The 12,303-nt window shown below is 41.8% G+C and overlaps 1 protein-coding gene across 3 annotated transcripts in view; it reads left to right on the forward strand.

The window, feature by feature from the left end:
• Nucleotides 1–12,303, forward strand: part of PRKAR1B (protein kinase cAMP-dependent type I regulatory subunit beta) — a 102,005-nt gene that overhangs the window by 74,280 nt on the left and 15,422 nt on the right. For all 3 annotated transcript variants that reach the window (XM_075768169.1, XM_075768172.1, XM_075768170.1), the window contains exons 8-9: nucleotides 3,202–3,262; nucleotides 6,821–6,942. In XM_075768169.1, coding sequence (XP_075624284.1) covers nucleotides 3,202–3,262; nucleotides 6,821–6,942 — 183 coding nt within the window. The remainder of the gene's footprint in view (nucleotides 1–3,201; nucleotides 3,263–6,820; nucleotides 6,943–12,303) is intronic.

A 12,303-nucleotide genomic window follows, 5' to 3' on the forward strand; every position in this document is an offset into this window, starting at 1 on the left:
TTAGCTGTATTTTCCAAACAGAAGTTCATTCTATTATTTTCTACTTCCATTTTGAATGTCTCCAGGTTTGTTCTTGTTATTTTCCTGTCCTGGCAAGCTATCATAGTATCTCTTAGTCTGCAGATATCGTTATTGTCTGATTTGTTGCTGCTTCTAGAAGATCCATGAAAATATTGCATAAGACTTAGCACATGTCCCAGGGAGTGTGCCAGTCAACACTTCTGCAGAAACAACTTGAAGGGTAGGAGAAGAGGTTATGCTGGTGTTCATATCCCTGGCCTCAATAATTTGGGTAAAGCAACTAGACCAAATAAAACAGGTATAAAAAGGACATGAGGAGGTGATAATATGCCAATGGGAGGGGATGAGAGGGGAATATTAGGCTGATCAAGGAAGGTGGGAAGTAGGCATGTTCTCTGTTTCATGGGGAGGAAAAGATCATTAATACCAATGGAAATAAGCACATACTTGGGTTGTTTGTAGGATTTCTACTGCTGCATTGTTTTTAGCTTATGTTGAGTAGTGTTCTCTCGAAAGCTCGAGCAGGAAAATGCACTCAAGTGAAAACAATGTGCGTGAGGGTGAGCCAGGCTTCTCCTTTCTGGAGGAGAAACTGGGGTCTGGAAACTGTGCCGATCAGCATCCAGCCTCGTGTGTTCTGAAAATGCAAAGACAGCTTCTGTGCCTGCCTGGGCACCCTGAGGTGATGCTCTGCTGTCGGGTGGCTCATGCCACCCTGGAGACTGTTGTTTGTCTCCTGCGGGAGAGATGGAAGGTTGGATGGAGCCATCCTGCAGGCAGAGTCGTGAGCTATCAGTTGGGTCACCTTGGGTTTCAGTGCACGTGCTGGGAAACAGGACTCCTGAGCCTCAACCAGCAGTTCTTCTGTAGGCTCTTGTTCTCCCTTACCTTTGTGGCATCATTCTGAGACGTGGGATATTTAAGACAGTGAAGCTGTGCATTAAGTGGAGTTCCACTGAGGTTCTAGATACTATCACAATACAAAAAATGATGATAGCACATTTAATTAATTCTTTCCACTTCAGTTTTGCTTTTGCGCTTGTCTTCTAGGTGGATTCTGTACCGCTGCCCTGGCTTAGTTTAGCCAAGAACCAACCCACCCATTTTCCTGTAGGAAGTGATGGGCTCTTGCTCTCCGGGCCAGGCGGGATGCCTGCAATTCTTACCTTCCTGGGTCTTGTCTGCGTCTCTAAATACTTGAAGCTGTGGTCAGGTGTCATTTATGGCTACTGATTACTGCTTCTTAAAATTCATCTGTGTCCGCAAGTCATTTAAAAAGCATTTTCCACATCTGTCCCTGGGTGCCCCAGCCCATCAAACTAAACCACCAATCTGGTTTTCCACAGCTGTCAATTTTGCTGTTCTTGTTTCCACTCGATTGCAGGGAGGAAAGCAACAACTGCGCAGTGTCCAGGTTTCCATTCTTTGTCTCGCAATGAGCTGTCAGGATCTGGCGTGGTTTGCAGAGCCTCCTCCGTTTGAAGTTCTTTTTTTTTTTTTTTTTCTTTCTTTCTGGCACTTCAAATACTTTCGGGGGCCCCCGAGGTTGAGAACCAGGTTTGTCAGACAGAGAGGTCAGACGAGGGTTACCGATGCTATCGCTGAGAGGCGAACTGTCATCACCAGACTCGGAAATTATGAACGGGGTGTGGAGGGGGAGACCTTGGTAGCTGCTGCTGCTGATGATTCAGAGGTACCTGGGAAGAGTGGCAGCTCCTGACGGTGCTGCGGCTGTTTCGGAGAGGGGTGCAAACGGGAGCTGTCCCCAGGTGGGAGCACCCAGCAGCTTCTGCCGATGCCAAGGCCTGCTGATGTTGGTGGAAGGATTCCCGCAGCTTTGGTGGTCGTTGGATCAAGCCCCACCTGCACAATGAGTGTAGGAAGAGGGACAGTATTTAATTCTTAGTTATATCATTGCACTTGAGGACACCAGCCTTTTCTGTTTTCATACTTTCATGCATTTCTGGATGCTTTGACAGTGGAGGGTAAAATGTTTCTTCTCCTTTTCCTTTGTCTATCCCCACTTTCTGCCTCTGCTTCCAGCACTTTCTAGTGCTCACTCGGAGACAGAGGAATGGAGAAGTGGCTTTTTCTGTGGCACATACTGACATTTGCTTCTGTCTTTTCTGCCCAGCCCATAAGTAAATGCCATCTTTATTTCCCCTTTCTTCTGAGGAAGGATGTATCATCTTTTGCTGTACTCCTGCCTTGTAGATTTGACAGGCAGGCACCAGGCAGCCTTCGACATCCACGGGGAATCTACCCAGGCAGAAACAATGCGGGCTGTCATATCACAGTGTGGAATAAACTGCACAGTACCGAGGAAGACCCTGGAGTTCCTCTTTGGTACATGGGAAGGTTTTCTTTTCAAGTCATTTGTGTCTCTGCAGAAGGAGTTAAGGATGAATTAAGTATTTTTGCATTGGTAAAACTGCATCGTATTTATTCATACCTGAACCTCCTTCAGAAATGCGTGCTGGAATGGCTACTTACGGTTTCTGTCTGTGGTGATCCAACACTATGTAAGCAGAAGCTTTCTCAGTAATTTATCACACAATAAAATCTTAGTAGAGTGGGAACGACTGTGCTGGTGGCTGCACATGCATTGATGGATTGTCTGCTCCAAAACGCTTAAATCTTGTTAAAATAATAATATGAATGGGTTGCTCAGCAGTAACAATGCATACAACACTATACAGAATATAAACCAGGCTTACAGATAAACGCTCTTGGCATTAAAGAGGTTTTAAGCTAAAAGGCTGGGACCCATGAGGGGGACATTTTAAGTTTTATCCTACTTTGTAATTGTAAATTCCCTTCCAGCAGGGCCTCATTGGTAACAAGATATATATTGAATTAGCTAAACAGTTAATTGATGAAGCTCTGGCTTTAAAATGAGTGCCTGTAAATAATGGCTACAATTCATCCATGGTGTCCAGTAACACCAGTGAAGTCAGTGAAATTACACCAGGATTGCATTTGATTCCTTCTGTCTTCGCTTATCAGCAATAGAACTTGCCCAGACATTTTATGGGGAAACATTTGCCTTAGGCTGTTTATGCTGGCTGGGCTTAAGGTTTGGAAGGGGAGGTGAAAAAAAAAAAGAGCAGCTGTAGGAAGAAATCACAAAAATACTTTGTGTAATGTTCTACCTCCTTTTTCTCTCTCCTTTAATAACAGGGCAGCACGCTGAGGAAGCGGAAGATGTATGAAGAATTCCTGAGCAAGGTCTCCATTTTGGGTCAGTTGCCCTTTGGACTTTCCTGTTAGTTCCTCTGTTATATGTGTTGGCAGAATGAATTTTGGTCTTTGATGGCACGATGAAAGCAATGGTGGTCAAACAGAAGGCCTCACGGTTGCATCGTTTCCGAAGGAATGAAAGCGTAAAGGGCCCTTTTTAGGACTTGTTTTTCTCATTCTTTAACACGCACTGAGCATTTGTTTGAAGGGCAAATCTTCCCTTAAATATGGGAGCAGGCATTCACTGGTAACCCTTTGGTAGCTGCTGTTGCAGTAGAGACCATATGGATAGAGGAGAAAGCAGTGCAGAGATGTGAATTTGTCATAAAATCTAGTTACATCCTTCCAGGTGACAGGGGAGAAGCTTTTTCCTGTAAGAATACTGTATTTATGTGAACTAAACACACTAACCTCACAAATCAAAATGGACTGATTTTTTTTTTCTTCTGTGTATTTTACAGCCCCTGTCTCACATTCTTAAAACATCTGTTTAGCTTCTTGTCCTTGGATTTTGTTGCCCTTTGATTAATGTGATAGCCACAAAATTTGGACATGTTCTTGATGGCCTTCAGTAGGAAAAACAACAAACCCATAATGCCTGACCAATCAATCACCATTAGGAGAACAAAAGCTTCTAATAAGGAGGACAGTGTTAGACAGTACAATGAAATGTTGGTGCTGTAGGAGAAACATCAAGTTTCTGCTGGGGCTATCTTGAAAAAAAACCCCACAACAGTACAGGATTAATTTGCTATATAATTAAAATACTTATATTTCTATTTAAACAACTTTCTTTTCTTGTTTAAGGTAATCCTCTACCATTTGAGCTTATTTACCTGAAATATGAGAGTCTTAGTGAAAATGTACTTGAACTTCTGCAAGGTGCTATGCATGAAATTTTCAATTACATTTGTATGCTTAAAGTAAGGCCAAGTATGTTGCTCACTTATTAATGAAGTTTTCATCATTTAAATGCCTTATTTCGTGCTTAATTTAAATCTTCCTAAGTTAAGAGCACAAATTATACCAAATTACAGTGAGTATTTAAAGAAAAAAGGATCTCTGTACCTGCACTAATGAGAAGCAATTACAACAATGAGACATCTCAAAACAATTTCAGAGTAGAAAGGTTATTCAAAGATGTGCTTCCTTAAACATGCGGTTTGCAATATAATTATATCCTAGTTTGTGGTATGGCTTTTCAATCTCAGTAAAAGTGAGGTAGGGCTTCAAGATTTGAACCCTTTTTTTTAAGTACGAAAAAGCACCAGACAAAATAACGCATCATTTCAGGAGCATTGAGAATTTAGGTGAAATGTGTAAGGATCTATTATTTCACACGTCTAAAAAGTAGACGACAGCTGGGAAACAGAAAGGTATTCTAGAAATCTCAACACAGCACTGAGAAGTCCACTTCATGCCTTAGTGTGGTCAGAACTTGGTGATTTCATGGTGGAAAATCCTCTATCTCCTTCTTATGTATATTTTTTCAAGGCTTGCGTAGTGTCTGTAGCTAGCCATATAGCTGTAAGAGCAATTATTATTTTTTTAATCTAAGGATTTTTTAGCTTTTCAGTAGTGTATTGATCAAGATTTGAGAAAACTAATTGTTTAGAATCTTTCTTCTGGAGTTGAATTAAATGTAAAGCCATGCATTGATACATACAATTTAGAAATTGCAAAAAATTGCATATGGTCTACTTTATTTGATGCTTGACTTCAACTCTGCAACTTAAAACTTTAGGAGTTTTATCATGTACAATCATCTTCTATATAGTGCCCTGTTTGCAAGAACCATTAACCAATGTATTTGTAGTGGTACAATTCCCTTAGACAAAAGAGAGACACTTCGTGACTACAGCTAGAATTAGCTTTGAATTTTTCATAAAGCCAACTGAAGAAGAAGTTTCAAGAGACTCTTTCTTTTCATTGTTAATTACCGAGTTCTTTTAAAAAAAAAATATGAAAAAGCCTACTCTAGTCTGTATGAAAGAGTTTTATGCTTATTTTTAGTCAAACAGAGCACTTTTTGAATGTTGCATTGGCAATATGGGCTTGGTCTTTGATATTAATTCTTCTGCAGCAAAGGTCACAAATACAGCAGGAAAGTAAGTGGATTAGTGATGATAGGTGGGGAAAATATTGGAAATCATCATTTCTCAAACAGCAACAGAAAGTGGCATAAAAACATGAAGACTTATGTGTGTCAGGCAACTCAAAACTTACCTTTGGTGCATTGATCACTGTGATCTGGTTTTGTTACTAGAGCCAGTGTGTGCTTCTGAGCTCAGCCAAGAGGCTTTTTAACTTTTAAAGAACAAAATTTTTTAACTTTTAAAGAACAAATACTTCTAAGCAATATTTTTAACAAAATGGGGAAACCAGAGTCTGAGAGAACAGCCCAGATCTAATCCTGGTGTCAGAAAATGTGTCTTGACTTATATTAGTTCAATAATTCATCATAAGTAAGAATCAGCAGAGCTCTAGTATGTGAATTTTAGCCCAGCTTTTTGAGGCAGCGAAGGTTGTATCATTATATTATCTGTTTCTTTTAATAACTTTTAAACCTGTCACTTCTTTCAGTCAAATCTGATAAAAGTACAGAAGTTCAAGCGCAATTCGTTGTCTTGAATTCTCATGCAAATGGTAGAGAGACACGGGTTGGCACCCCTCATCTCCCCGAGGGTAGGATGGGTAAAATTCATCCCCGGGAAAAGGCAGGAGGAGGACGGCAGCCCTGGACCAGCTGCTGTGCAGGCTGTCCCTCGCCTTGTGGGTATGGCCGGGGATTTGTGGCAGCTGCAGGTGGGGGATAAGGACACGGAGGCACAGGAAGCAGGCTGTGTTAGCTCCATTCCTCATAAAACACACCGGTAATTTTTTTCTTATTGAAGTTTACTTTGAAGTTTTCTAACTTTTCTCTCTAAGTGGGAGAATGAAAAGAAAAACACTTTGTAAACCATCCCGCTGGCAAATGAAACAGAGGTGCCGCTTCAAACGTCCATCCTGAGCCTTCGCTCTCACTGCCACCCACACCACCAGGGTCTTGCTGTTGGCTTCAGCCCTGCCTGGTCTCACCCACGGGGGAAGTGTCATCTCTTAGGTCGGCACTTTGGCATCACTTATCTAGCGGGCCATCAGTAACCGGCTGAGAGCAACTCTGACGAAAAGACAGTAGGACTTGTTCTGACATCTGGTGTGGGATGCAGTAAGAAGATCTCCGTGCTCCCGTATCGCTGGTATCTCCAAACAGCTCCTAGGCTGCTCCAATCCGCTGCAGCACCAGGGCAGCGCAGATCAGATCGCAGGCGTAGGGAACTGGAGCCAACTTTTCCTGTCCAACTTTTAAGATTATTATCTGGGTGATTACTAAAGTTTAAGACACAATGAATAAATACATTCATGTTCCCCAACTGGAGGTTCATGCAAAGTGCCTGCATGAAAGAAATGTTTCTTTTCTAACAGAACCAGGCATAGCAGAGCTGTCAGTTTACATACAAATCTTCAGCCAAAGTTAGAGTCTTTTTATAATACAGTTTTATGATCTTCAATATTTTAGAGTCCCTGGACAAATGGGAGCGGCTGACAGTGGCTGATGCACTGGAACCTGTCCAGTTTGAAGACGGAGAAAAAATTGTTGTGCAGGGAGAGCCCGGTGATGATTTCTTCATTATTACAGAGGTAAGATTGGCATCCTGATAAGCTCTGTGATTTCCTGGTAAAGATCAAGACTTTGTATTAAAGAGATATGGGTTCAGTTTAATCTCTTTCTTCAGCATAAATCTGAACTCACTCAAACCAGAACAATTGCTCAAAATTCAAATTAATTCCGATACCAGTTCCGTGGAAATGTCTTAAGTGGGACCATCCCTGATTTCCAGTAAATTGAAGATACAGAGGAATTTTGAGGTGTGTCTACTGTCTCTACTGTTGCTACACGAGATTTTTCTTGTTTAAATTGCCAGTGCTTTAACCAGGCTGGCCAGCTACACGGTGCATTGATCCTCGTTCCCAAAGGGACTTACAGGGGAAGTCACAAGCGAACATCTGTAAACTGGAGCAGGAGACCTGATCTGAAAATGGATAATTTGTTCTTTGTTTTGCCTTAAACTCAGTCCAAATGGCTGAGCCATTTTCTTGTTTACTCTCACAGAGGCAGACAAATCTGTCAGGCAGCTGAAAATGCTGACATCTTTTTGGGAGATTATCTGACACTTCAGTTCCACCATCTCACTTCTGCAAACAGATGCTGATGGGGTTTTTCCTCCCTCTCTGACATAAATATTTGGATCCTTGCTATGTCACACAAATATCTAGGCACTGTGATATAACAAGTTATAAAAAGGTATTAGAGAGACTCAGACTAAAAATAACAAATCAGCGTTAGGCTATGATTGTGCATGTATTGAAGTACATACTTCTCAGTACCAGCTGTGAGTGTTCATACACAAATATATAGACTGGGAGTGACCAACACATGGCGGTGGGGTGACAGTTCAAGTGCAGGTGCCAGGCCCCACGTTACGTGGCCAGGAACGAGGCAGTGGTGGCACAGGAGCTAGGAGGCAACCTCGGTCCCTCACTGTGGGAGAAGGTGGGTCAGATGGATGTAAGGAAGCCGGTGTCATTGTGTTCCCTTGGGATCCAGTTGTATGTACCCAGGGTATGTCTCTGTCAGGCTGCTGTGTTGTGATGGGATTTAGGGGAAAAGAGATCCTGCCCCACTCAGGGGGTAAAGGGCTTTACAGCATCAACTGCAAATGGCTTAGAGGCCAACAGGTTGGGTTTTTTTCGCTTGCTCCTTATCTGTGAATTTTTGGACAGGTGCCTCTATCCAAGGCAGCCAGGATTTGGTTCTTAATCAATATCTGACACTTAAAATTCCATTCTCTATTTCCTCTTGAGTGTTGGATGCTGGTGCTGGAGTACACACTCGATTTATGAACACAGTTTCTCTTCTGATGCTCACAAAATTGTCGGTGCAAATAACTGTGCCTGTATATCACACAGTGGGACACTTAAGGAACTTAAAATATGTGACGCGCAGTGTCCCTTCAAAACAATACTGTCAGAATAAAAGAGACTAATACTAGATAGGGATTATTTTTCATTATCAAGATACTTAGTATATAAGAAAATTTTTTATTTCTACTAGTGTTCCTATGTGTCCTGTTATTCCTTACAGTAGCATGAGACTAGGAAAACCTGATTTTCTTAGCCATCGAATCCCATGTGGAAAATTGGCAGCTTGCTTAAGAATTACCAAGGGCCTTTATTTCCCTCTCTTGATGGAACAGCTGTTAAGACTTGAATGGGTAGAAAAGTATTAACACTGCATACTGCATAGTCATAAAGTATCTGCTCACCTCGCCCTTCCACTATAAATCTGATATAGTTTCGCAGTTTGGAAATTGCCTATATTTTTCTGCATTAAAGAGTGAACATCCAATATCAACTATTTCTTGTGCTGCAGTAGTATTTGTGCCCGCTCACACATAGCTTAAGCTTTGTATTTTAAACCTGTTTTCACAGGAGTTTACATCTTTGATGTTAAACTTTTCTGCAGGAGAGCTGATGTGAGTCGCCAGGAACACATTATTCTACAAACTGGTTGAAAGTAGTTTTGGCTGGTTTGTTGTCACAATATGTTGAAAAGTCATTAGCTTCTTTTATATGTTTTTTGATGTTTGTGGCCTTATAATCCAAAACGCTCAAAATGCAGCCAATTGGTTTGGCTGCTATACATATAGAAAGCATTTCATATATCACCAGAATGCAGCCTCCTTCGGAGTACTCTATGTCCATTAGTACAAAGCTAAGCTTTGCCATGCAATTTTGGGGCAAGGCACTTATTTATTATAACCCATGGTCATTCATGGCATGCTTCAGTCAAATCAGTTCCCGATATACACAGCTTTGGTGCACCAGCATCACGAATACTGGCTCCAAGTGGGATCTTGTGAATCCTATTGTAAAAGCTTTTCTAAGGCACCCAGGACTACCCATGGATTTAAAATTGTTTGCACAGTTTTGTATGAACTTCATAAATTAACGATTCATTGCTGATTGGCCTGAAATGCTGCCCTCCTCTGTCACATCCCTGTGAGATACCATCTTTTTAGCATATTGGTCCTGCAGAAGAACATAGTGAATTGGCACCTTCACGATTTGCAGACTGAAGCGCAACCATGAAACCCTTTTGAAAGGGAGACTTCCAGCCTCCATGATGATCAGAACAGCAATTCCTGCTTTAAACCAGGAATATCATCCTGCTTAGGATGGACAAGAATATTTAGTCTCCCCCTTCTGTCTAGCAAGCACATTGACCTTTTCTCCTTTTTTCTTAGTATAACCTTTTCTTCACGGCTTTCTGTCCACCTTCTTATCTTCAGTGTTGCACAGATCATAGTGGGGTGCAGGTTATTTGAGATGCAGGCTGTATGCATGAAAATGCTACAGTGCCCCATGGAGAGCAAGGCTGCAGCAGGAGCTCAGCCAAATTATTAGAATAACAGAAAATGTGCACAGGGAAGCGTCACAGGAAACCAGGGCTTTTTAAGTTCACTGCCCACAAAGCTGTTTATGGTTCATTTTTTGTTAAAGAGTCTAATGAGAAAAGTATTACGCTGAGATTCCAGCACAGCTACAGTTTTTCTGCCATCCTAAATCTTCACAGGCACCAGTAAGATGTTTACTTGCAGTAGGTTGGGTGCTTTTCCATTTAAATCTCAAGCAGCCTTCAACAAGATTTAGTTTTAATATTTAAAGGCTGTGATTTTTTCCAGAGATAGAATTATTTTAATGTTTATACCATATTCCTTAATTTGAAGATAGGATCAGAAGTGAATGTCTGCTTACAAAAGCAAAGTAACCGCTTCTGTGAGATTGATTGACTACACTTGAAATTGGTAACTAAAAAAACCCAAAAACTCAGAAAAAAAGAAGCAGCCCTGCAGTTTCTGTATTTTCAATATTTCCAGGTCTTATTTTCCCACTCTGGTTTTCACACAACAAACTCGGGCTTTCCCAGACCAGACAGATGTGGAATGTATCTGCTGGATTCCAAGGTCATGGAATTATCCCATATGAGATTCCTGGCACAGAGGTGAAAAACTTTAAGCACCATGAAACAATTGTTGCCATAAAGAATTATATTTTGGCAAGCGTGAATCATAACAGATGTACAGTTTCTAACAAATAAATTTGCAGTTGTATTGTACACTGCCACACTGTGTACCCAGCAGTAGGGAGGATTTATTCATCTGACTTCAGATAACGCAAATATTTTTAGCTAGCATTTTAAAGTGGTAGCTTGCAAAGGCATGTGAGCTTTGCGGAGTTAAATATCCCAGCAAATGTTAAGTCCCTTTAAATGAAATGCCAGTTGAATGGGGGCTGATTTTATTCCCAGCTCGTGCTTTGCCACTGACTTCAGCTCGAACAGTAGTTCAAACTAGTGTAGTAGTGCTCTGAAACTGGAAAGAAATGAGGTTTATGCTGTTGTCTAGGTTACTGAGAAAGGTAGTGACAATAGTATTAAAAATAGCGGTTATGATCATGTACCACTCTCTTAAGTTCAGCTTCAAACCTGACTGGGTGGCACAGCACCTCAGAAAGTCCGTAACGCAGCTGCCAAAAATGCGGGGACCTGCAGCCGTGAAGAGCCCTGCTGGGTCTTCCAGCTCCCACCCCTCCCCATGTCAGATCATTTGGATCTACTTGTCAGGACCGAGCACCGTATATGGCACATGGATATTGTCACGGGACTCTGCCGACTGTGCTCAGGGAGTCTTTTAATCTCAGCTGCATACTGAGAGCTTGCTGAACTGCTGCCATATGGCCCTAATACTCCATAAAGTTTGACACGGCTTAAGAAAAATGCATGCACAGACACAAACGTACGCAGGTGTGGGAGGAGAGAACAGCAAAAGGTTTATAATAGTGCCACACTGCGCCCGAAGAGCACAGCTTGTAACTGTCCTTTAAATGTGCTCTCTCTCTCTCTCTCTCTCCGTAGCCTGTCATCTCCTTGGAGGACAGTTTTGGTTTAAGTGGTGCAGAAAGCAAAGAAATAAAACTGCATGAGAAGCAAAACATTTCCAATTAATAGTTGGTCGAGTTGCCCAGCATGCAGCAGCCTAAAAATAAAAGACCTAAAAATAGAAGATAATTCACAGGAGAAAATTCAAGGAGAAATGGACCCATTGTATCGAGTACTTTCACATTAGATTTTTGTTTTTAACTTTAAAAACTATTATATTAAATTGTAGATTAGTGCTAAGTCACAGGGGGTAGTTGCTCCCTCCTCTGCAACTCCTTTGTGAAAAGCACTTCAAAAAAAGCTGAGAATTTGTGTTCTTTGTTACTATCCTGCTGGTTAGAGAGGAAGCAGAGTCAGGGCATCTGATTTTCAGTCTCACCTGTATTATCAGTTCATTCTGTGGGCAGAACGTCACCGTCCCTGTTTCCCCATCAGCAGGAATAATCCTAATGGCACTTCATACAGGTGAGCAAAAGCTTAATGGGAAGAGGCATAATGTATCTGTCAGTACTGAAACCAGGCAATGGGAATAGCACAAAATTGGCGAATAAGGGAACCATTTTCATTGATAGTGCAGAAAACCTTCCAGAATTATCACATAGAGCTGCCCGATTGACAAACATAAATAAAATTAGTTGGTAATGATTATTTGTCCAGCACTATTCTTGGCTGATTGCGTTGAAAACAGTCCTGTAATCCTCGGGGGGCTGCTAGCTTTCATGCTGCTGTTGACATTTCAAGTCAGGGCCACAAACTGGTTCCAGTCTGGGCAGGATCCGCTGTGAGTTCTTGCTGAGAGTGTACTTGAGATACTGTCCTGTAGGTGAAATCAGTGTTTCCAGCCCCGCTGACACTCTTGGCACGCTATGGAGTCTGCTATGTCTCTGCACAAACGTAGTTCAAAGCCTTGTTAGGTGGAACAGTGTTTGTAAACTCTTCCTACCATGGTAACGTGCACCAACAGAGGAAGGTCCTCGGTCTAACTCGGAAGGGTGCTCCGT

The sequence above is a fragment of the Balearica regulorum genome, chromosome 15 (assembly GCF_011004875.1).
Source record: "Balearica regulorum gibbericeps isolate bBalReg1 chromosome 15, bBalReg1.pri, whole genome shotgun sequence".
NCBI classification, from domain to species: Eukaryota; Metazoa; Chordata; class Aves; order Gruiformes; family Gruidae; genus Balearica; species Balearica regulorum.